This window comes from Archocentrus centrarchus, chromosome 19 (genome assembly GCF_007364275.1).
Source record: "Archocentrus centrarchus isolate MPI-CPG fArcCen1 chromosome 19, fArcCen1, whole genome shotgun sequence".
Lineage (NCBI taxonomy): Eukaryota > Metazoa > Chordata > Actinopteri > Cichliformes > Cichlidae > Archocentrus > Archocentrus centrarchus.
In genome coordinates, this window is record NC_044364.1 from 8385224 (window position 1) to 8410750 (window position 25527).

The 25527-nt window shown below is 40.9% G+C and overlaps 4 protein-coding genes across 4 annotated transcripts in view; 1 reads left to right on the plus strand and 3 right to left on the minus strand.

Moving 5' to 3' along the window:
• Nucleotides 1–897: 897 nt before the first annotated feature.
• On the minus strand, nt 898–12393 carry gspt1 (G1 to S phase transition 1). The gene is made up of 14 exons (XM_030755273.1): nt 11994–12393; nt 11697–11741; nt 9993–10268; nt 9862–9895; nt 9634–9711; nt 9311–9491; nt 8996–9150; nt 8642–8782; nt 6815–6908; nt 5469–5549; nt 5144–5317; nt 2011–2100; nt 1705–1873; nt 898–1623 (listed from the first exon to the last, which is right to left on the minus strand). The coding sequence occupies exons 1-14, from the start codon at nt 12187–12189 to the stop codon at nt 1571–1573; spliced, it is 1767 nt and encodes a 588-aa protein (XP_030611133.1). The 5' UTR covers nt 12190–12393; the 3' UTR covers nt 898–1570.
• A 131-nt stretch (nt 12394–12524) lies between these two features.
• dmc1 (DNA meiotic recombinase 1) lies at nt 12525–18618 on the minus strand. The gene is made up of 13 exons (XM_030755165.1): nt 18256–18618; nt 17914–17958; nt 17673–17819; nt 16788–16870; nt 15824–15876; nt 15671–15712; nt 15490–15562; nt 15279–15370; nt 15112–15185; nt 14847–14961; nt 13420–13480; nt 13220–13336; nt 12525–12778 (listed from the first exon to the last, which is right to left on the minus strand). Exons 1-13 carry the CDS (start codon nt 18310–18312, stop codon nt 12709–12711), a joined length of 1029 nt encoding a protein of 342 aa, XP_030611025.1. The 5' UTR covers nt 18313–18618; the 3' UTR covers nt 12525–12708.
• An 895-nt stretch (nt 18619–19513) lies between these two features.
• Nucleotides 19514–23160, minus strand: tomm22 (translocase of outer mitochondrial membrane 22 homolog (yeast)). The gene is made up of 4 exons (XM_030754883.1): nt 22877–23160; nt 22299–22417; nt 20629–20746; nt 19514–20451 (listed from the first exon to the last, which is right to left on the minus strand). Exons 1-4 carry the CDS (start codon nt 22964–22966, stop codon nt 20377–20379), a joined length of 402 nt encoding a protein of 133 aa, XP_030610743.1. The 5' UTR covers nt 22967–23160; the 3' UTR covers nt 19514–20376.
• Nucleotides 23161–24226: 1066 nt separating this feature from the next.
• ift140 (intraflagellar transport 140 homolog (Chlamydomonas)) overlaps nt 24227–25527 on the plus strand; it is a 28573-nt gene continuing 27272 nt past the window's right edge. The window contains exons 1-3 of the mRNA XM_030754683.1: nt 24227–24368; nt 24744–24907; nt 25029–25250. Coding sequence (XP_030610543.1) covers nt 24761–24907; nt 25029–25250 — 369 coding nt within the window. The 5' untranslated portion in view covers nt 24227–24368; nt 24744–24760. The remainder of the gene's footprint in view (nt 24369–24743; nt 24908–25028; nt 25251–25527) is intronic.

Here is a 25527-nt window from a genome sequence, read left to right on the forward strand (position 1 = left end):
TAAAAAATACATAATTTCTTTTATAATGTTTGCTGTCATCATTTACCCAACTTACATTTTGATTTTTTAAATCTAATTATTCAGGTGCAATCTGACGGACAAAATGCATGAGACAGAAAGTGACGGTAAAAGTGTGGAGAAACGGCTCAGACTGAGTTTGACCAGTGTTTTAGACCGCGGGGGGCGGAGCCACCCTCATGTAAGTTTATTATTTAATAAAAGCTGTTTTTGCTACAGTGTATGACAGTTCCGTTTAAGACAATTTAATTGTTTAAATAATTATTCAGTAAAATTTAATCTATTGATGGTCAGATCAGTTTATTCGCTTGCGAAAGTCAGAAAAATCGAAATTGGTCCGAAAAAATAAATGCCGCAAATTCGTCCTGTAAAATGACGCGGTCGTTGTGAAATGCTGCATCAAGAACAGGCGACTCCGAAAAATATTTTTAACGCACGAAATTTACCCGTCCGGTATCTAACAGCCGTTAAAGGCCTTTACTCGGTCTGAACCTGTGATCCTGATCTGTTTGGATTCTCCTGCTGTGCAAGTGGACACCCGTCATAGAGCCTATGATCACCGATTTAGGTTATTTTCATTGCTTTCCGGAATAATACCGTGGTCTGGGTTCACATTAAAAATGGGCGTCCGGGGGGGGGGGGTGTCACGTGAGTCTTCCTCCGCCAATTGGAAACATTATCAAGTGATGACGCTAATAAAATGGAGATTAAAAGTTTCTAATATAAAAACATTTAAAACGAGAGCTTAATGCTGCAGAAAACCATCAATCTGTAGATTAACGAAAAGTGTACACAACTTACTATTTAAACGGATATTTATATGAACAATATATCCCTAATGTAAATATGTGCTACAAATCAAACAAATACACCTTTCCGTTACAGCTTGATCTTTTATTTTCCATTTAGATTATGTAACAACTGTGTGGGTCTGTCCGTGTGAGTGTGTTTATCCTCGGTTCATCAGAGTAGTATGTGAGCTCAATCCAATTAAACCATCTCATGTGGAGAGAGACCAAACTAAACATTCTGGCACAGCAATCCTTCAAACCAAATAAAATATCCTCTGGACATAATCCTGCTCTTAAAAAGGGAGATGCACTTAAGCAAATTATAATTACAGGCTAACTCTGTTCTTGTGCAGGATATGAAATCATTCTGGAGTTTGTTTGTTTTTTCTTCCCCAAACTCAACAACACTGCATCCATCTCCATTCAAAAAACAAATGGCGCGGCCGGCCGACTGTATGGTCAGGCCTGGGAGTACAGAAAAGGGGGGGTGTGTAGCTACATTAGTGGCATAGCTGAGCTCTCAATATGAGAAAGCTGACACACTGGACTTGGTCTCTCATTTCATATGGTTCACCATAAAAACTGATTCAGTCATATTTTCTTCATTTGACATGTTTTATTCTTCTTCCCTCCTTTTTGTTGTTGTTCATCTCTTCAGCATAGTTGTGTGTAAAGAGAGAATAGCTGTTTGGGTCGGCTCTAGCAGCGTTTCTCCTCTGGGAACGAGTGGAAGAACTCCATGCATGCTGCCACTGTTGCATTTAGTCCTTTTCTGGCACCAGCTTCAGCACTTTGCCAATGGCGATAGTTTTGCCTGGTGGTATCAAGAGAAGTGAGGGACAAAAGATGCCTGAAAACAATCCGGCTAACTACAAGCACACAGGGTGTTCCTTACCTTCGTCTCTCAGTGTGAATCGTCCCATCTGAGGGAAGTCTTTGAAGGTCTCTAAGCAGATGACTCCTGCTGCCCGGAGCCTGGCGATACAAACCTGGTCCTGCTTCACAAAGCGCGGTCGTGTTTTGCTTTTCTCTCCTGTCTTCTTGTCCACCAGACAGATTAAGGCCTGTGTTCCGAGTTAGACAGGTTTACCCACAGTCCAGTCAGACCAGGTGCCAATCAGTAAACACCCAGCAAATTAATAAAATAATTAAATAACTAATATGTAAGACCAACAGCTTGGGCAGGAGAGCAGTGACTTACTGTAATTTGCACTTCTTCAATGCAGGTGTGGATGTGAAGGACTGCATTGTAACCAGGACAGATGATGGATTTGTGCTCAATGATGACGATCTAAAAAAAAAAAAAAAAAAAAAAAAGAAGAAGAAGAAAAAAGAAAAAAGAAATGGAACATAAACCTTTCAGAGAATTTTAAAATCAGAAATCATGGCGTGTGACCACAGTTTGCTGCTTCCCAGAACTGAACGCTTGTCTTTTCTAGAAGAAGTCAACCTCTAAACACTCTGGGTGCATCTGATTAGATGCTCTGCTGAGCTATGTGGTCCCTTATTTCAAACTGTACCAATCAGGTGGCTCTGTATGAAAACACTGTGCAAAGGTCTTGAGTCAACCCTCGTGTTTTTATATTTTGCTTCTAAGCAGTTAGACTTTCTTGTCATTTTTCCAATTGTCTTGAGCAACAGTTCTCCGGGGTTTCTGAAGGCTGCCATTTCACTCATTTTGTACCTGACCATTCTCAGAAGAATGATTTTTTTTTGTTTGTTTGTTGAAACACTTAACACTGACATATGAATCATTCAAGCATAAAAAAGGCACTTAACTCAAGAGATCTTTAGACACTTTGTTACTTGACTGTTGCAAAAGCACATAATTTGTTCCCATTTCTTTAGATGAATATAAGCAAAACACCATAGATAACACAGTTTGACAGACATAAACTTGGCATATCTTGGCATGGTGTGTAGTGAATTCTTAAAAAAAAACTGAGTAAAATGGACAAGTGGAGGATAAAAGAAGAAGTGGCAGGCCTAAAAAACTATCTACAGCAGATGAAAAATGTCTGAAAGTCATGTTCTTAAGAAATAGGAAAAAATTCAGCAAAGACCTGACACAGGACCCGAGAGATGCATCCGGCCCTTCAGCTCATCCATCTACTGTTCACTGAAGCCTCATCAGAAATGGTCTCAGTGGAAGGGTGGCTGTCAAGAAGCCATTCTTAAGGAAGGTAAACGTGGGGGTTATTCCACCTCAAATCAGCAAAATTTCACAACATTTTCTGCATGATTATATTATATATATATATATATATATATATATATATATATATATATATATATATATATATATATATATATATATACACACACACACACACACACAATATTTCTTCATTTTTGTAACTATGGGTTTCATGTTAAAAAGTATTCTATTCAGAAACTGTCACTAGTTGTCTTTTGCAATTTATTTATTTTTATGTACTTTTGAGCCCAGACCTCAACATTATTGAAGCAGGGTGGGATCATCTTGGCAGACAACATTTAAAGGAGAGCTTTGAATGTCCTTCAATAAGCTTGGAGAACTATTTCTGAAGACTGCTTAAAGAAATGACAAGAAAGAAAGAAATTACAAGAGAGTTCAGGCTGTGCTGAAGAATAAAGGTGGTCAGACCAAATATTGGCTTTGAAGCTTGTTAGAAATGTACAAACTTAATTTTTGCCTTATATACTGTATTTCCATGTATGTTTGCAGATGTTTCAATAATTACGACACACATTTCCTTGCAAAATATAAAGAAATGACGTGCGACTCAACAGTTTTTCAGAGTACTGTATGAGATGCAGCACAGAAAAAGCTGGACCAAGACACACATTGAGAATCCCAGCTGTGCACAAACACAACCAAGCAATGACACAATCAAGAAAAACCAAGCTTTCCAGTGTTTGTTATCTTAACTCCAACCCAGCCACGGGGGAGCCACAATACTTGTAGTGCTGGTCCCTAGTACAGATAAATGGAGAGGGTTGCATCAGGAAGGGCATCCAATGTCAAATCTTTGCCAAATCAAATATGCGGATAACTAGGAATTGGTAGTGGGATCTGAGTGTGTCCAGATTGGACAGGATTAGAAATTAATATATCAGAAAGACAGCTGAGGCTGAGCGGTTTGGAGACAAAGTTGGAGAGGAAAAGCTGAGATGTTTTGGACATGTGCAGAGGAGGGATAGTGGATATACTGGGAAAAGGAGGCTGAATATGGAGCCGCCAGGCAGGAGGAAAAGAGGAAGACCACAGAGAAGATTCATGCAGGTGTGCAGAGAGTTGGTGTGACAGAGAAGGATGCTAGGGATAGGGTGAGATGGAGGCAGATGATCTGCTATGGCAACCCCTAAAGGGAGGAGCCAAAGGAAAAGAAAGAAGTTATCTTATCTTTGAAAATATCTCCCAAAACTGCCTGAAAAATGTAGCTTAAGGAAGGCGTTCCCAGGCCAGCCGAGAGAAATAATCTCTCCAGAGTAGATTGACTGGTAAAACAGCAGCTTCGCTTTCCTGCTCAGCTCCCTCTTTACCACGACACACCGGTGCACTGCAGACGTAGCCCCAATCCGTCTGTCAATCTCACTTCCATGCCATTCTCCCGTCACTCGCAAAGACCCCGAGATACATAAACTTAAACACATTCTTAATGAGTTTCCAGATTCGGTACTTGCACAGGATGCTACTGATCTGCTATATCTCAAGAACTTGAGCTGACATACTCAGAATAAAAAGCAGTAGTTCGCACCTGTGACCCCTCAATGCAAAACAGTGTGTATGCTAAGATGTTCAAATGAATGTCTTGACATTCATTTGAACATATGTATTTTCAGGCCGTAAGGTAAGCATTTTACAAAGTACACATGAGTACACATTACTCAAGTACACATGAGTATCTTTTTGTCCGGCAAAAAGTCTTATTTTATAAGCACAGGGGAAAAACTGTGTCTGTTCAACTTGTCCAAAGCAAGCTCCATCATACAAACCTGCAATTAAGACATGCTAGAAAAATGTGTCTCTTAGAGTCTTATGGAGAAATGCCTCATTTTGAATATTTATTTCTGCTGACCTGTGTAGACTTCCTGTGAACACACAGTCATGAAACAGACTGGTGACTGCCTCATAATAGAGCCAACCTGCAAAAGGATGGGGGTGCAACCACTCCTACAGAGAGGCTAGAGATACTCATCACAGGAGCCTGCAGTGAGGAGTTTATTTTTTGGAATCAAATGGAATAAATGGGATCACACGTGGTTACCTTAACCTCCAACTTCTCCCCATAGTTAATGACTCTCAAAGTCAGGTGTTGGAAGCCAGAATTCAGTAATCATTCGGTCTTTACCTGCGCATCAAAGGTGCGACCAGAGTGGCAGAGGTTGTCGGGGCTGCAGAGGATAAAACCAGGAAGGATTTCTTCCTCCTCTATGCCCTTCAGCCTCAACTTTAGGTTCTCCCCAGGACTTGCATCATCTGTCTCCACATCATCGCTCAGCAGGCTCAATACCTCCACCGTGTGCTGGAACACACACACACGCACATAGCTATATGTGAATGTTGTGAATAAAGACAACATTTTTGCATTGAAACAGCGTATATGACTCGTGCTGGAACTGAAGTGAAATACTTGTGGTTACAGGATCCTCTTTCAAGCTTGAAAGAGGACTCACCCTGTTTGGCATCATGACCAGCTGCTGGGCTTTACTAATGGATCCAGACTCCAGCTTTCCAAGTATAACCGTACCCATATCCTGCAAACACATGGTGAAAGGGATCAAGAAAACCCAGAGTTAGAGTTAGCAATTATTCACTAGTAAATCAACTGTAGATGGCGTTGTTCTGTTGTATGGGACATGTGGCCAAGTAACATTTGTCATATATATATACACACACACACTTTTACCATGGGGGACGCTTACATCAGATATGACCAAAATTTCTTTGGCGTGTGTGAATAATCCCTGTGAACACAGGAGCTCCACCCACCTGCTGTTCAAAACTCCTATTTGCGAGGAGCAGCCAATCCCAGGAAAGTTGGCTTAAAGGGAAGGTGGGTGAACTGAGGGGATGCACTGTGGTCCAGTACAATATTAAGGATGATTTTGAACTTTGAATTATGCATAGCTACTCTAGTAGTGTCCAAGAATAAAAATATGGAGCAGGCTCCCTTTAAACAGCCAGTAAATACATTCCAGTCCAAAATAATGCATTTCTTCAAACTTTCAATCAGTGGTCCAGCACATAGTTGTTAAAAAAATATGGGCTCTTGGAAGAATGCAGCTCGCTGCATAAGATCTGATACTTTTCTACTGGCACTGAAAAAATGAAATCATGACTGCCAGCTTCCAGATGCCACCAAAATAATGAGGGTAACTGTTTTATCCACAGCTGAAAGGTTGAAAGCTGTATCAAAATCTTGGCAGTCTTGCTGACCATTAGTATGCAGCATCCAGCTGACTGAACCATAATCCCATTAAATCAGGAGAACACCAGTTGAGGCTACTTAGTCATATAACTGCTACCTAAGGCTCTTACGCAATCGCTGGGCAAGAAAGACAACAGGATAAAGACAGATGATGACATATGAAGAAAGGAGAAAGCTGATGGTCAGTTTTTGTTTCAAAATAACTCAGTCCCAACAACACTTATGGTATGTGATGAACAGCTTCCAACAACTAAACCAAGCTGAGCGCCAAGAAGCTGAAATATCTCAAAAAGGAATGGCTATGCACAGGCCTGTGTGTGTGTGTGTGTGTGTGTGTGTGTGTGTGTGTGTGTGTGTGTGTGTGTGTGTGTGTGTGTGTGTGTGTGTGTGTGTTCTGGGAAAATAATTCAAGAGGAAGCAAAATGACAAACTGACGAGGGAGCAAAAAGGATTTTGGCAAAGTGAGCACAAACCAAAAGAAATTTTACACCCACTCATCCTCTGAGACCGGTGCTGTGCAAAAGACAAGCTGCCAATGGTTTCTGTTTTCTTCTTATAAGAAAAGAGAATCAATGGCTTTGAGATGCTCACCTTGTACTTGTCTACGATAGGTAGTCTGACAGGTCCGTCACTTGATCTGGTGAAGTTTGGCAAACTGTCCAGGTGGGCAATAAATGGCAAACCCCTGTTGAGAAAATTAAAAATAAAAATAGTAAACAGTAAAACTTTCTATTGCAGCAAGCATTTGGTTGATACCAGACTTCACACAAATTGATGCATAAACAAAAGTTGTGCAATTTTAAAGAGGACCTGCTATGTTTTTCATTATTTATATGTACTGTTAAACTGGTGGATGCTCATATTAAACAAAGCCAAAGTTTCAAATAATGACATGAACCTACAAATGCGAGTTAAATATTCAGATTAAGATCGATTCTGATTGCTTTAACTGCTCAGTTTCAGACCATTTTTTCAGCTCTTAGATCTGTATGTTATGAAGGCTGAGTCCTCACCCACCTGCTGTTCTTTTTAATTGCTAAGGACTCAGTCACACTAGAGTAAAAAGAGGATGGCACCCTCCTTGCAACTAGCAAAAATCAGTGGTTGTGCTGAATTTTTTTTCGCTTTCAGTGAGGGACCAATTGCACGGTTTAACTGGTTTTAACTGACACAAAGTCTGATATAAAATAAATAAGGATTACTCTAAACTACTCTAGTACAGTATAACAAAGAAATATGGAACACAGTATGATAGGTCCCCTTCTTCGAGTCAAACAAATAATAAGTCTGGCCTCAGAGTTGTGCTCGCCTTTGTATTTCATGCATGACCAATAAGCAAAGTCAGACCAGAAGGTGAAGGAGTGTGAGCTGAAGCTGCGTTGACTCTTTCTTCACAGTGTTGCCTACTTATCCGGCACAGCAACTACTTCAAAATCACTGTTAACTGTCACAAAGACTATTAAATTAGTAATGGTGACTGTCAGTTTTAATCAAGATTATTATATTGTATGAGGCGATTAAATTAACTGATTGAGGCAGTGATGAGAAGGATGACAGGGAATACTTAGTATACCATTTATGAGTTTAAAGTTGGCAGAGATGATATAGTGTTGTGGATTTTTTGGCACTGACTGCTCTATCTGGTGAGATCTCACTTTTTTTTTTGAAAGGTTTAGACCTGGTGGAGCCCTTCAAAGCACAATGACCTGACTGTGTTCTGTTTGGAGTCTCGTGTTCTGGCTCTGTGAAGGCTTTCAAGGACAGCCTGGGTGCTTTTTAACAGTGCAGAAGCTCACTGTGTCCCATTATCTCCAGGGAGGTTATAATGAAACATCTATGCAAGGATAAACCTCAGAATGGGGAATGACCCTTACACAATTATCATAATAATATAATCAGTAGTGCCCCACATATTGTTGTTCATTATGACTATTACTATAGTCAATGCCATTTCTTTTGGCAATAGTGATCATGATTATTTTTGCAGTAATTAGGATTTTGGGTACTTTGGAATTTATTCATGAATTTTTTATTCATTTTATTCACTTACATACTTAAATTTCTGTCTTTAACTGTATTTTTCATTTCTTTTAAAAGGGGATATGTTCAAATATTAAGTGATTTCTTTCTTTCTTCCCCTTTTATCATTCCACACAAAACATTTACTCACGGGCTTTGTGTCAGCTACTAATCTGCATATCTATGTAATTTATCCCTTTGTTGTCTTTCTTTTTGATTTGCCTTCCTGCAAAGCACTTAGCGTGCATTTTTAAATAAACTGTCACACACAAATAATGGACCAAGCCACACACTCATTATTGTATGCTCTTCATTTGGCAGGAGAAGAGCAGATTTGAAATACAGACTTCACAACTTTGGTGTGAAATATATCTGAATGCCCTCAAAGAGCCGACTTACGTGTACCAGGGGCATTCAGGTACAGGGTCCTTGAGGTTGGCACCGGTGAGGCCAGAGCAAGGCATGAAGTGGATGTCTTTCTTAGGGTTGAAGCCCACCTTCTTTAGAAATGGCACCAGCTTCTCCTTACACTCCTCATACCTGCAAGAAGTAAACAAAAAAGACTATTTACCCATTTAAAAAGAACTATAAATGAACAGAAATAAAATCAGTTACTGAAGCACACCTGGTGATATTTTGAAGCCCAAAATAACTATTAACACTGCATGGTTTTTTTTCTTTTTTTTTATATAAAATCCAACATAAACATTAGAATTCATAAGAAATCCACTATAAATCAAGCCCCCTTTTCACCTTTCTAGGCTCCAGTTGACAGTGGGGTCATCCATCTTGTTGATGAGGACAATGAGATGTTTAACTCCTGCTGTTTTAGCCAGCATGGCGTGCTCCCGCGTCTGTCCACCCTTCTCAAATCCCGTCTCAAACTCCCCTTTTCTTGCTGAAATCACCTTGTAAAAACCAATAGGCAGAGACAAATATTTAAAGGATGTCTTTTTTTTTTTTTTTTTTTTTTTGAATCAACCTGTGAAGCAACTTGGTGATGTGTTTCAGAGGTTCAGGGGAAGTCAGGTTTTGTGCCATGTTTGTGTGAGTGCAGAGCCGCCTCACCAGGACTGCCAGGTCAGCTTGTGATGCCCCACCAATCATGTTGGGGACAAAGCTCTTGTGTCCAGGAGCATCGAGGATGGTGAAATGTTTCTTCTCCGTCTCAAAGTAAGCTCTTCCAACCTCAACTGTCTTCCCTTTGTCTCTCTCCTCTTGGTTTGTGTCCAGAGCCCACGACAGATACCTGCAACAACCATGTTTATTCGGTCATGTTTTAGAAAAACATGCATATGCCACAAACAAGGCGAATACGATCAATACATGTGCCGTATTTACTTGAACACGTCTCATATAATTCCATGGTGATCAGCGGATGAGTGACTCACCATGTCTCCCTGTTTTTTTCTTTCGCTTCTCTTTCATATTTTTCCAGGGTTCGTTTGTCCACCATTCCAGTTAAATACCTTTCAATGAGGGCACAAAGAGAGGAAAAGTTAAAAAAAACAAACAAAAAAACCTGCAGCCAGTGCAAGTGGGTTTGAATTTTTGTTCAATCCGAGACAGTTTGGGAGACAAAAGCTTTAACTGGTAGCCATACACAACTGATAACTCACATGATCTGTCCTCCGATCGTTGATTTCCCAGCATCTGGTGAATTCAAAGTGCAAATATTTTTCAATTAACACAACCTTCCATAATCATCCTTAGATGAGAAAGCATAGAAACACAAACAAATACAACGCACCAACGTGACCAATGAAGACCACGTTAACATGTTCTTTCTTGGGCGCATCAGGCGGTGCCGGAGCCACTTTGGGCATGGGCATCTCCTCCTCTTCCTCCTCCATCATCTCTTCATCCTCTTTCCTTGAAGCCCCCCCCTCCTCCACACAGGCTCCCCCAGACCCCAGGTCAGACTCCTGTCCTCCACCTCCTTCATCTCCCCCTGGCTCCTCCTTCTGCTCCCACGTCTCTTCCTCTGTGGTCATGTCTGCCTCTGTGCTTCCATTCTCTACTGGAGCTGGAACCACACATTTTGTACATTTCTAGTTATGTAACTCCACTGTAATAACCGGCATTGTAGAGACAACTTGGAGCTGTTTTTCATACACTGGGAGGAACTTTAAAGTGCTTGAAAGTTAAAAGAGGCAACATTTTTGTTTTTCATGACATACGACTGTGTGATAGAAATAAAAATCAGAAGTAACTACTGACTTATTGTAGATCCTGAACTTCATTCAAGCTGATGCAAATCTTGCCAGTTCTTTTACCACACAAATCTTTTTACCACATTTGCACAAAGATTTGAAAAGGGATCCCCAGTTGGATCACGCAAAAAAAACTTCAAAGACAGGGCTCACCTCCCATTCATCTACATCTCCTGCATCTACATCTCCTTTACTCCAGTTATGCTATGTAATATGTACTGTAATACTTTCCAAATAATCTGAAAAGCACCGTATTGCTACATCTCCATGGTCTAGTAGTCTTGTCCACTTCATGAAAACAAAATCAATGTGATGTTCTGCAATGCAAGCATGTCAAAAATAAATAAATCAGGAACAAGAGTATCCTGAAATCTGCTGTGGCTTGCAGAAGAAGCATCTTCCCATGGCAACACACAAATAAGCCTCCCATTTCCGTAACTATGAAATTATGCGGCCCAGCAGTCATGCACAATGCCTATTTTCTTCTCAGCCCTCTTCATTTATAATCAGCTGACTTTGTAGGCAGTCTCATCAAGCTGTAATTATATTTTGAGACATGTTCAGAGACGTTTGAAGGGACAAATATTACAACAATCATCTCCACGAATATGTCGGCAGGAAATGTGACAAGAGCAGGTCACCGCAGAGCCCCGCTCACTTATCTGCCCTTATGTACACTACATCTGGTCATTTGGCTTTGTTTTCCGGTCTCATTTGCTCTGATCCAGCTGTAGTGCTCAGCCTCTCTTTAAAAAAACGTAACAAAAATCAGTTCTCCGTAACGCAAATAGAGGCGCACGACATCCCGGCATAAGGCCAAATATGCGAGGCAAATTAAACTTGGCCAGAACAAAGTTAATATGTTCCTAGTGTAACCAAACACACTGCAATGACACGCAGCATGCCAGGGCCTTGGACAGGCAAAGCTTGACACATACGTATTACAGCATGTGCCAGTAGGTGGTCTATTTTAGGCAGGGCCAAGTGAGGTTGCATCACATTCTACCTAGGCCCATGCACGTGGGTTATTACCAATGACAGAAAACCAAATATGGCTCAGTTAAAGTAGACACTCATAAGTGAGCATCCAAGCTTTAAAAATCACGAGGTCTGCTGTGACACCTTAAATCTGGATGTTAAGTTATCCACACCTGAGCCTGCATCTACCTCCTGAACCTCAGCCACTGTTGTAACTTAATGAAGTGTGTATGTGGTGCCTGGAGTACACTGTGGATGCATACCAGCTGTTTCTGACACCTCCATACTGGCAACTGGATCAGGGGTACCTTAAAGATAAAAAACACATACTTTCATAACTATTAGAAATCATGGGTTATGCTTACATTTTGTTGTTGTTACTGGGTTATAAATTAGCTATTGCGCCACAGCCGCGCTTGTTCCGACTTGTTGATAAGTTAGAGGGTATGCTATAACTGTGGTAGTGGCTGGGCTCAACACAGCGAGTTAGACAGGAAAGCTAACTTAGCTGGATTAGCACGCAAGCTAACTTCCCTCCAGCTGTCTGCCATTTAACCTACCATCTGAAGCCGGCATTTCTGCGGCGCTGGCTTGAAGGAAGCTTGGCACAAACACCGGAGCATTAACGTTGGGGACAAACGGCTTGGCGTTGACATTAAGGGCGGCGAAGGCGGTTGGGAGTCCCGCCGCGGTAGCAGGGGCCTCGGCATCCTCTTCCAGCTCCCACGAATCCGGGGCTGTGTCTCTCGGGTCCATCGCTGCTTTTTCCAGAGTTGACAGGCTTTCCACCACCGCGGAAGGCGGGTGTTTTTTGTGGCTCCGTTCAAGCGAGTTTAGTTGCTGGTGTGTTTCAGACTCTTAGCAGCACCCTCGGTGAAGTTGCCATCGCTTTGTTAAGCCGTGCCTTGACAAGCATATGGATCCCCGTAGCTGACGAGAAGTGGTGCACGGCAGCTACACGGCCCTCATACACCGCCAGAAGGCAGCACCGGACCTGCTTAACTAGGCTTTTTTTCTCAGCAATTAAAACCGAACTATAAACATCACAAATATGATTTTTATTCTTTATTAAGTTCATTAAAATCTCTCAAACACAGAAACAACACAGCTGAGTAAAAACAATACAGTCGTCAAAAAGTACAGCGGTATAAGAAAACTTACATAAGGTTAATGAAACATTAATAAATAAACTAATTAAAAATACAAGGAATAACTTGACAGGTGAGCAAGGAACAGTGTTAATATATACATCTCATTGCTTCCTTTTATTATACTCTACTCTTTGGCATCAGTAACTCCTCCAGCAGAGATGGCAAAGGTGGCCTCATTCTCAGGCATATCAGGACTGCAGGAAAACATGAAGAGATGCATGAATATAGCTGCTTTAAGACTAAAGGCCTTTACACACCAGATGTTTAAAATTCATATGCAAATGTTTTGAAAAACTCAACGTGTTCAGTGTGTATATAGGTTACACGACAAGATCGCATTTGAAAAATTTGGAATTTTGTGTCGTTTTTTTCGCAACATGCTCTGTGTGTAAAGGCCTCAACGCTTTTCACCTTTTCAGGCTTTAGCCACAGATAGCAAGGTATCATGTATCAAAGTCCTCAGTAATTAACCTGATCTAAACTATTTTTACTGAATCCCTTTACTGCAGACCCACAATACATATTAATATGAGAAGCTGAAATGTGGTGTAGGTAAATCCGCCTATGTTTATCCCATCTAATGGATTCTGAATGACTTGGATACAATATGAAATTCCCCTTGAACTGCTAAATACCTGTCAAATATCTTAGCAATTCTCATCTCCCCGCGCCCTTTCCTCAAGCTGATGCGTGTGGTGGAGGCGTGGGCCAGGATGTGCCCACCAATTGGCTTTTTGGGATCAGCTTGAAATCTGAAATGGGTAAGAAAACATTAGAACATCAGTGTTTCTAGCAAAAAACCTGCCATTTGTTAGAACGAGGGGTTCTATCTTACGTCATTCCTGCTCCAGGATCAGCTGTCATTTGGTTGGTAATAAACACAGCTACATTGTACTCTGAAAAAAAAAAAAAAACACAGATCAAAGTCAATAAAAAAATCCTCACACAAGTGCCATTGTAAGAAAATTGCAACTTTCACATTGTATCATATGACCTCATAATAAGAAAGATGTTAAACAGCCCCTGTCAGGCATGCAGTCCCTTTCTGTTACTCTGACATACCATCTGTAGCCTTTTTCACACAATTTATATATTTCTCTTTCATCAAAATGAAGCCAGTTCTTTAAACTTGCATTCTATCTGAAGGTCACCAGATGGCGATAGCTGTGGTTGCCAAAAGACTTCTGGTCCTACGGGGAAAACAACTGATCTGACCTCTGTAAACACTTTCCTGCTGAGTTCATGGGCTTAGACACTCATTTTGGATCATACTGAATCAAAAATTAAGTCTATTTTGCAAATTTTGTGAAATCACAAGTCATTAACCAATGAACATGCAGCTTCACAGTCAGACCCAGCCCTCCTCATCACATCTGTTTTTTTTTTGCAGTGCTTATCTCGAGGCTTCAGAACAGAACTTCACAAACCAGTGGGTGATCCTGACCCATCCTGTCTCTCTGTTGATCATCATTTATCCTAAATAATGATGTCATTGCTGTTATGTTACGCGCATACAAGTGCATGACGCTCACTTTGGAAAAGCTTATGTATGGCATCTGCTGCTGTTCAATGATGAATATTTATAATACATTTTTGGACTTCTAGAATCAACAAACCCCCGTTAGATACTTTTAATAACCACTACTGGTCGAGTCCTTTTAATGTGACCTGTTACTGCAGGAAAGACTTCACTGTAAAGTCGCACTTTATAAATGTGTACATGCTATATATCTGTAATAGATGAAAAATCATAGCTCAAAACACTGACGCATGCATGAAAGATGATTTTGGAGAGGTCTGTGAATACCTTCAACAGCTAAAGTTTTGTGAACTAGGCCACATCACTCTGTGATGTCTCTGAACCAGTGCTGATGTTCAGTGTGTAAAGGAGCAGCTTTGAAGCTTCAGTGAGATTAGGCTTGGCACAGTGAGACCTGATAGAAACTGAAAGCTCTTGCTTCATGCAAATTTTAATTTTCCTCACGTTACTGCTGTTTACACCAGTCTCTAAAATAATCATATCTTTTAGCAAGCTAAGCACAGCAGTCCTTGCACATGTCTATCTGCTCTTCTTACAGCATGGATTTGGATTGGTGCAGTGTTAATAGTGATACATAAAAGTCACTAGGTCAGGAAATTGATCATTTGCCATTTGCAGTCAACCACCACAAACCTCTGCAAGCACGTCATGTAAAAGATGAAAGGCGCAGATGTTTGTGGCTTTAATATTTATATACAAAAACAAAGAATCCTGATTCAGACCTTCAGAGATTTTCTGCAGCCTTGAAAGCATCTGGGCCAGTTTCTGCTGCCGCTCAGCAAGCTCCCCTCTGCCAGAGAAATCTACTCTGAACAAAGCCATGATGGAGTCGATAATCTAACAATGAGGAGCACACAAGGAGAGTGAAAGGTTGGAGACCAGGAAGGCTGGCTTTTAGCTGTTTTGCCAGTTGTTGTTCTCCACCTTGACTAGCTTTACAGTTTTGATGATTATAACTAAAATGAGGAGAAATGCTCTATTACTCACCAACAGTTTGAACACTCCTCCCTCTTCATGAAATTTGGCTGCTACAAAGTCCAACAGCTCCATCTGATGTTCACCTGCAGAAAGAACAGAAATCCCTTCAAGAACTGTTTTTTTCAGAAAATGCTATAAAAATGTCAGTCCAAATAAACTGTAATGGATGTTCGCACTAGTGTAGGCTCGGGCGTAAAGCACATTGTCCAGCACTGCATCATGGTCCACATTAAACCTGTCAGCGATGTCTCTCAGTCTGTCTGGGCGACTGAAATCAGACGAGCACAAGTCAAGGAGAATGGGAGACAGATAGCCATTATCATTACATGGCAGCGTTTCAGCTGACAATATATATTTCTGTCAAATCTATGCCCATTATAAGGATACAAGGTGTTCTCTGTGTCAATGAAGACGACTTTTCCGCCTGAGTAACCGTCCTCGCCTGGCAGCTGAGCAGTGACTGAACAACAAAGAAACACGTTTCATCACAGATGTGATGCTTTTTTTAACTAGTCTGGACCAGGAAGCTAAAAAAAAACAAACAAAAAGAAAAAGTCTCATTACTCACCACAAAGTGTGTGAGACAGCTGGGTTTTTCCTGTGCGGAACTCTGGAGGATGACACAACACAGCATACTGAGTGTCAACTGATGGATTTGAAAATAGACATAAAGACAGGAAAACATCATAGTGGAGTGTGATACAGGGGAGTGTCTCCTCACCTCCAAAGGCCTCTGTGATAGCCATACTCTCTATGCCGCCACCCAGCAATTTACTGCAGACACAGTTCATATGCATATGTAAAAGCATTTTCCTCGGTATACTATTTGTACAAGCTGCGATGTTTTGTGTATTCTTTGAGTACTATACATAATCGAGCATATGAAATAATGGTATATATATTATTGATAAACACCAACTTTATACTTGGGGTGTTTCACAGATCCAAATGGTGTGTAGAATGTTAAGTAAATGCCCACGATCCCTCTTTTGATCTGTGTGGATGTAACTGGTGATAAAAGTCATTTTTTGTTCTTTGGTTTAAAAGTCTTCATCACTAAACTAATGTTTTTATTGGTCTCATCATCCGGTTAATAGCATATGCATGTGTGAAGTATTCAGGAGTTAGTATTCCCTAATTGGATCACTGACTTCTGTTTGACGTGTGGGTGTGAACATATACAGTACCAGTGTCCAAACTTTTGACTGGTGTGTGTGAGTGATTATATGAACACTGTTTTTGCGCTTGATGAACATCATTTGGACATAAACATTGTAATGGTAAGCGAAATAGCGTACTAAGGTTTTAATAACCTTTTTTTTTCCTGTGCACCTGTGATTAATTCCGGTGTGCAGACATTTTAAATTCTTCATTAATGGAATCCAGAAAAGATGCAAACCTTTGTTTTTTTTAATGTAATGTCTTTAACTTTTATGTCCTCTCTTTTATTTGTTCTTTGTACTGGTGACACCTGGCAGTTGCAATGTGTGTTTGAATTTTATAAGAATTTTACAAGACATTCTAGCCATAAGGCCAGAATTTATGCACACACACGATCTGAGGCCCTTCTAAATTCAAGTATGAACATACTGATGAATCTTGGATTTGTGTGTAAAATGATTGTACACAGGATTTTAACTGTATGCACTGTTTGTGAATGAGGCCCGCTGTGAGTAAAACTTAACTCAAACTCTTGACTCCCAGTTGTGATGTGGAACACCTGCTTCCTCTTCGCACTGTACTCAAAGGCCGTCTGGAAACCGACATTCTATAAGATGAAGAGAGTCATCAACAACACAAATCAGTTTCCTCAGCCGGAAAAGGGTGGAGAGCCCACTCCAGCACAGGCACGCGCTGTTGCCCCAAGTGGAGGATTTTGAGTATCTTGGGGTCTTGTTCACGAATACATTTCACTGTGCATTGTACTGTGTATAACTGTGCATGTGAGGAATAAACACTATCTTAAGTGACAGGAGAGGGGAGCGGGAGATTGACAGACAGCTTGGGGCCACAGCTTGCAGACGATGCACTGGTCCATTGTCTCATTATCTGGTAAAGAGAGAGCTGAGCATGAAAGTGAAGTAGTCAATTTACCAGTCAATCTATACCCTCACCTATGGTCACGTGCTTTAGAAACGGATACAAGCAGCGGAAATGAGCTTCCTCCAAAGGGTGGCTGGCCTCTCCCTTTGAGATAAGGTGAGAAGCGCAGTCAATCGGGAGGGGCTCAGAGTAGATCTGCTACTCCTCCATACGAAAGGAGACAGGTGGTTAGGGAATCTGACTAGGATGCCTCCTGGGTGCCTCTTGGGTAAGGTGTTCCAGGCACGTCCTACCAGAAGAAGGCCCTGGGGCAGATTCAGGACACGCTGGAGAGATTATATCTGTCAGCTGGCCTGGGAACACCTCTGTGTCCCGCTGGATGAGCTGAAGGAGGTGGTTAGTGAGAGGGAGGTCTGGGCTTCTCTGCTTAGGCTGCTGCCCCCGCGACAAAACCCCAGATAAGCGGAAGATGGACGGAGTTTGTCGATCATGTTTTTTAAGTTTAAGGATTCACAAGAGTATCTTACCAGGATTTTTCCAGCAGCTTCCTTGATTTTTTCCACTTTTGCTTCTGACAGACCCTTGATATTACACAGAGATTTGCGGGTAGTCATCTGGATCCCCTTTACAGTGCAGATGCCCACTGACTTCAGCTTTTTGATGTCTGCCATGTTCTGCGATCACACAGCAGGAGGCTCAGATTTATGGCCACACAGACAAATAACTTTTGATCTGATGAGTGTGTTTCAGCTGAGCTGGTTTACTCACTATCCCGTGCTTTTGCAGGAGGTCAATGTCTTGGAAGAAAGACTCCTGTAAGATTAAGAGAAAAACAACTACATGAGCTAAATGCTAAACATACAGCAGCTTAAAAAGGCCACAGCTTACATGTTTTTAATAACGTGTTAAATCTTTATCTTTGTGAAATGTACCTAACTATTTTATAGCATATCTGAGCTGATATATAGACAGTTGGGTTTTTTTCAAATATTTAAAAAAAAAAAAAAAAGGTTTATAGTTGAATATATAAGATAAATCTTTTTTCTTTCCTTTTTTTGTCGAGGACTACTATAATTGTAAAAACTGAATAGAAAATTAACAAAATTATACCTCATCATCCTGGAAACTAGAATCATCTTCAACAACTTGATCCTCTGCAACTTTCATTTTCAATGTAGAATGAAGTCAATATTAAAGATATTTTTAGGTTCCTTAGTGTTACTCAGCCGAGATCTTTAGCCCGTCTAAAAGCAAGCTAACTGTTAGCTAACTATGTACTGATCTTAAAAAACGACCAAAAAAAAAAAACAGGCTAAACAGACTAAAGTACAAAGAAAGACTGTTAGATTATAGTCTTATTATTAGCTACCAAAAGACGACTATAGTAAGCTCACAGAAGAATAAATACAGTTTAAAGTTTAAAAAAGATAGCCTTTTGTGTTCGTAACAAGTCTAGCCATCAGACTCCGGCGGGAATTTCTGAGTTTATATGCATTCAGGTGCAATCGGAAATTTTATTTTCACCAGTTAATTGGACATGAAGACATGTGAGCAAACAATAGTATGACTGTTGCTTTTAATTACTTTAACGAATGCCTCCATAAAAAATATTTTTTTAAAGAGGTGTGAAATTTCAAAAAATAAATCAATCGTCTTTTGGATTCTTTGCGTTTTTAACACATTATTTCAATCCTCTGGAAACGAGCCTGAATGCAGCATTGTCTCAAAAGTGTACATGCTGCTATATCTTCTGGATTTGTTTGTTTTGAAAATGCTAAATTTGAAAACAATGGGGCTTTTTAGGTGAAGATGACATATCACTGACAAACAAAATTATTATTGTAGCGATTCTCTTAGTTAGAGAGCGTGTTGATGTTGTGGGATTTCGGACTGTTCGGGAGGTTCGTGAAGGCAGCATGGAGAGAGAGAAAAGACCGAGAGCTTGCCTGTGTGTGTGTTGCTGTTCCGTTGTTGTAGTTGTGGTTGGCGTGGCTGTGGCCTACAGCAGCCGTTTTTCTGCTAATAAAGACGACCTTTGTTGTGAACATCGCCGACTGTGGAAGTGTGTTTACAACGTTACATTATTATTAGCATTACTTATAAGCCAAAATAAATAAAAATGTCTGTTGCCATTTGCTAAGACTTTTTGATTTAAATGTGATGAAATAACTACCTGTATAGAGGTTAAATAATAAAAATAAATAATAGGCAGCAAAACTCCATGATCACTGTTCATGTAGCTTCATTAATCCCTCTCATTGACCATCTAATAAATATGAATATAAGTATTTCAGCCAGATTGCGGACATTTGCATGCTGTAAGATATTTGATCAAGCACACAAAAATAAGGTGAAAGTAAACACAAGATCTTCTAATTTGGTGTTTTAATTCTGGCAGTCAAGTTGAACACAACACAGAGGCGTGGGATTGATCAGTGAGGATGATAAAAGACTTGTCGCATGAATGACAACAGAAAAAACAAAATTACATTCTGTTAAGACTGGACACGTCAGAGTGTCAGAGTCATTTATCCAGGGGGACATGATAAAACCAATAACCATGGAAGGTTCCAGGTGAAAGGCATTAAACTGACATACTATGCACATAGTACACTGGTGAATTGAGTCAAACAGACCTACAGCACACAGGGGGAAAAGAAATGTGTAATCAAGTTTATAGAACTTCAAGAGGCCACTGTAGACACTCTTCCTATAACTTAATAAAACTTGTCACATATCATTAGATATTCTAACTTCACTCTTCACATACAAGTGGAACCAATCAGCATATCAAGATCAACAGAACTGCCAATAAAAGTACCGTTCTTCTTACTACAAACACCAAGATAGACCACCGCTAACCTCCACATTTATCTTTTCACTGTATCCACCTGCACCTGGTATCCCCTAAGAAGACATTATTTATGCTGATAAGGATTTATTTTAAAAAAAGAACAAAAAAACAGAAGCAGTGCTTCTGAAAATCAGTCTCTGCATGACATTGGGAGTAAGGAGAGACAGCGAGACAGAAGTGCTGGACACACATCACGTCCTCCTCCGCAATACGCTGGAGTGATCTGAATGCTGCTGACATACAGCTTCTGCCTTTTTCTCCTCCCTTTAAACTTCAGTTCTTCGCTCTTCTCTGTGGTCTCTCTGTCTCTCCTTGCAAGTGACCCCGCTGCATTGTCAACAGCAGATCTCAGGCTCATGTCGGCCCTTCCAGTCTCATCACATTTTGCCAGGTGCAGGAGGCATCATGCCCGGCATCCCACCGGACATTCCAGTGTTGGGTCCCAACAGGATCTAGAGGAGAAAGAACTGATCATTGATGCATCCTCTGCAATTTTCAATTATTAAAATAAATACTTTCCCATACTTAGGTTTGGTTTCCCTCTAAACAAGTACTAATTAACTACATCATAGTTAACCCATGCCTGTTCTCTATCAGCTGGTGGTTAACCCAAGTGCATTAAAGCTCACCTGTCTCTGTTGTTGTAGCTGCTGCTGCTCCAGCTGTAGTCTTTCTGTCTCAAAAACAACAGGCAGCACCAGGATCATGAAGGAGGTAGTGCCGACCCAGAGCGCAGAGCGGGAAAAACTGAAACAAGAGACCAACCTGATTAGTAGCTATTGTTTAAAATATGTCAGCCTGGGTTATGGTTTGGACCAAGTAGTGCAATTTTTTAAGACAGATCACAAATTTATGAAGTAACTTGTAGCACGTGACCTTTTGGTGAAATATACTATGCAAAGACTAATGTTACTACAACCATGCTATAAGGCATCTCAAATCTAAATGTTCAAAACAGTTCCACTATCAGAGACGTTCCCAGAAAAAAAAAAAAAAAAAATTCATTTCAAATGACATATAAACATTTCAAAATACTGTAATTCGATTGGTTTGGTGGGCACTGAGGCTCCTACATCTGCTCTTGACTGTGTTCAGGCTTCAGGAAAAAAAAAATTAAGCTCCTATCACAGCCAATCACTTAGAAACAAACTGGTTAATCAGAGGACCTTAATCTACCAGAGTAAGGTTCAAATCATGTATGAAATATAAGTCAGCATCATCGACTGTATATAAAATCCACAGTCACCATCTTAGCTTTCTGAAACTGCATCGCATGCGTGGAGAGCAAATATGACCATGGAACTGAGAACACCGTGCACCCATTAGCCCAGCACTGTGGCAATGCGTTGAAACAAAGAGCATATCCCAGTCTATCCTCCTTTATGATTCTAATGGGGGACCAAAGTCTACAAAATCAACTTCCTGTTGTACTCATTAGGACCTGAAATTAGCGAACAAGCCCGTAAACTGTTAAGGAAAGTGTTTACAGAGGTTGGTAACGTGACATTTGATGCCATAAAACTAGCTGCTTTGATTATACAAAGCATTTTTAATTCCAAGTATTATATTTTGCAGCTTGGTGCGGTGTCAGTGGTGATGTAGTGCAAGCCTGTTGTGGGGAAGAGAGCTGAGTGTAAAAGCGAAGCTGCTGATTTACCGGTCGATCTACCTTCCTACCCTCACCTATGATCACAAGCTTTGGGTAGTGACCCAAAAAAATGCCATCGCAGATACATGTGGTGGAAATAAGCTTTGAAAGGAGCCAGTTGAGACAGTTTGGGTATCTGACAATGATGCCTCCTGGGCACCTTCTTGGTGAGGTGTTTCAGACTTGTCCCACCAGGAGGAGGCCCCAGGGCAGACCCAGGTCACACTGGAAGGATTACATCTCTCAGCTGGCTTGGGAATGCCTTGGCCTCCCCCAGAAGAGCAAAAGGAAATGGCTGGAGTGAGGGAAGTCTATCTGCTTAGACTGCTGCCCCTGTGACCCAGACCTAGGTAAGCCACAGATAATCCATGGATGGATAAATATATTTCGTGACATGTAAATAAAGTCATGGTTTGCTGTTGTGGCTTGTGTAGCTGTTGTGTTTTTTTTTTTTTTTTTTTTCCCCCCCTTTCCTTATGTTGTCGCGCTTGCTTAGAGTACATTTTAACCAAAAGATTTAAGGTAAAAGTTATGGAACGCTTACTTGTACATAATTTCTAACTGCTATGTCCATTAACTGCGGCTTACCTTCAGGTTATAATAAACACATTCACTGACAGAATGAAAAGAAACACACACACACAGCCATACCTGTAAAACTTCTTAACCAGAGAGACTGAGCACTGTGCAGACACCTCTGCAGCTGTGCGCACGGTTTCAGGGAACATCTCCGTCAGGCCCCACAATCTCTCCACCATTGTCTCATCCAGCTTATGGACAAATACAAAAATAAAACAACTTTATTTTAATTAAAGACTGTGTGCAACAGAGAATAAAGAAGCACCTCTAATTAATAAGAACATGCAGCCCCCCTCCTGCGACCCTGAAAAGGATAAGCGGAAGAGATGGATAGATGAATTGACAGTAGTAGGTACAGAGGGTTAAAATACAGACAGAAATCGAATTTACTTAGATCTATTTTTTTTTTTTTTGTATTTTCGATACAATAACCGCGTGATCTGTTCACGGACTCTATAACCGTTACACCTCTAGTCTATAGTGAAGCTGGTTTTCAGCTCGCAGCGTTGTTAACACAGACACAGGTAGGTAGCTAGCTGGTTAGCCTTGTTTGTCCGGTTGGGGGGGCTAACAGTTCAAACAAAACGATGCTAAAGTCCTGCACTCATTCAGTTTTTTTTACAAGATCCCAGGAATAACAAGGCACTCACATCTTCATCTTCGTCGTCGTCAATCTCGTCCTCTGGGGGCCGGGTGGACACCGGGCCCGCAGCGGGGGACAGCTCCTCGACTCCGGCCATTTCTTCTTTGGGCTGACTCCGCTCCACGAGTTATAAGGAACAAGAACCGCTGCAGCAGTCGGGATAATGTGTCTCTGCCCTTGTACTTTCCGGTTTCGCTAAAGCCGCAGCTACGAAGCGTGCTAAGGTCCGTCGACAGTCTGAGGTCACGGTTGGAAAACGTGAGCGTCAGGGTGGATGACGACAGGAGGGCAGGGGTCAGTTTGTACGTCACGAAAAACGAAGTTTGCCTCCTAGTGTATGGACTGACTAATAGCAAGCCCGGGACTAGGCGCATTAACGCCACCTTCTGGACTAGAGAGTGGATTACAACAGCCACTCAGGTTAACTGTGAGGTGCAAGTCAGTCTTTGGCAATCAAGGGACAATAAAAATTTATTGTAAGGCTGTGGTTATCACCAGTGATGATTTAGTCTTCACAGGGTTATCTTTGTGTTCAGGGGTTAAAGTGGGATTTGATAAGTGGGGAAACTTATCACACTGTCCACAAAATATGATAATCATATTTTGGAAGTTGAGAAAAAAAAAAACACTGATAAAGAAAAAGGACCTTCCACTGTCAGGCCTCACTGTGTGATGCTGTGATGTGTTTTTAAAAAAAGTATATATATATATATATATATATATATATATATATATATATATATATATATATATATATATATATATATATATATATATATATATATATATATATATATATATATTATTGTGGCCCTCCACTGAGATGAAGCAGGATGATTTTTACTGTGGCCGCACAAAAATGAATGAAGACCTGCTGAGAACTGGAGACCTCAGTCTGACCCCAAAACACCCGAATGACAGTGACACAAACACCTACACCTGAAGCATCTACAATAGTGACAGAATCATGCTGATGAAGAAACAAGTGGTGCTGAAGGTCAGGTCAGAGTGTTGTAGATACAGGTCAGAGGTCAGATTCTTTGTAAAGGTGGGCTCTAAGCCCATCCCTCCCTTCAATACATTGTATAATGTGAGCCTCTCTAATGTAAGCAGTGAAAACACAGAGTGAGAATTTCTCCACCTGCACAGAGCCAACATGGAAATGACACACAGTTCAAGGCATTTTCGGTTTGTCAGTGTTAAATATGCTTGTAGAACAAACACAGTCCTTTAAAATAAATAAAGCCTATGAGAGCCGCATCAGAATTTAACACTGCGCTCGATTTTAAGTCTTCCTTCGGCACCGCTCGGGTTTTTTCGTCGTTTCCGTTAACTCCGCCTCCTGTGCAGCCTGTGGGGTTGTCAGGGGCAACTGGGAGAGACGCTTTATGCTCACACCAGAGGCTACACGACAACACTGGAAGTAGCGGTCGATGTCTGAAGCCCTTTCCATTCTCTACAGATAAGTTGGCGTCAGTTTTGAAGAAAGTGACTGTGAGGTGGGTTTCGACAACAAGGTCGACTTCGCTAAACGTTATCGAGGACCAGTCATAAATGCTAACTTTGACTAGCTTATCTAGCTTAGCTAATGTTAGCAGCTAGTGGGAGCTAATTTGTTTTCGTCGTCTCTTGTAACGGTAATAACGTAATTTTTAGCTGGTTTTGTTGAGTATTACGGTGAATTTATAGTTTCATTTAGGTCTGCGTTGTTTATTGTTTACTGTTTACATGCATCCATTAGCTATGCCAACTACCAAAAAATAAAAAATAATTTATACAGTTACCTAACTGTGAATTTGAAGCTGATATGTGACCTTAGATCTTAGAGTTAACTTGAAAATTAACCCATCTCTTGTTTGTTCTTCCTGATGTAGAGAAGTACACGGGGGACATGGCGGTGTATTTTGATCACCGTATTGAGGCCCCTGACAGCAGTGATGTACCCTATAAGTTGACCTGGCACTCGAATCTTCCTATACTGGCTGTGGCCTCAAGCAGTCCTGCCATCGGTGGGAAGGTAGACCTCTATCTGCAGCAGGTAACCCGTGACAGAAAAACATGGAACACTCCTCTTTTATTCACTGTATGTACATATTTTCAGTTACAACACACCTGTCAGACATGCAATTTAAAAAAAATTTTTTTTGGCTCATGCACAGGGGGAGCATGTGGAGAGCTGCCACGTAGGTCGTCCTCACCGGCCCACTGTGATGCGCTGGCATCCCACAAAGCCAGTTTTGGCACTAGGCTGGGATAAGGGAGAGGTAGTGCTGCTGACACACCCCTCTGGAGATCAAACAGTGTTGCCTGGCATACACGCAGCCTGCATCACACTGCTGGAGTGGAGTGGCTACGGTAGCCGCTTGGTAACCGGTGATGAGGTGAGTGTGGTACAGTAACATCCTACAGAGACATGCCACCATATATTATATTACATGTCCTTTAATTACTGATATATTTGTGGCTGATGGGACTGTTTTAATATAGGATAAACAGACAATTTTTCTGGGTATGCAGTCGTGGTAAAAAGAAAGCATACCCTTAATACAAAATGCAGAAGCAGTGAGTAGAAAATTAAGTAAACCCCATGATTCAATAGCTTTTAGCGGCATTAACTTGAAGTAATAATTTTCTGTATGACTTTGTCAGTCTCTCACA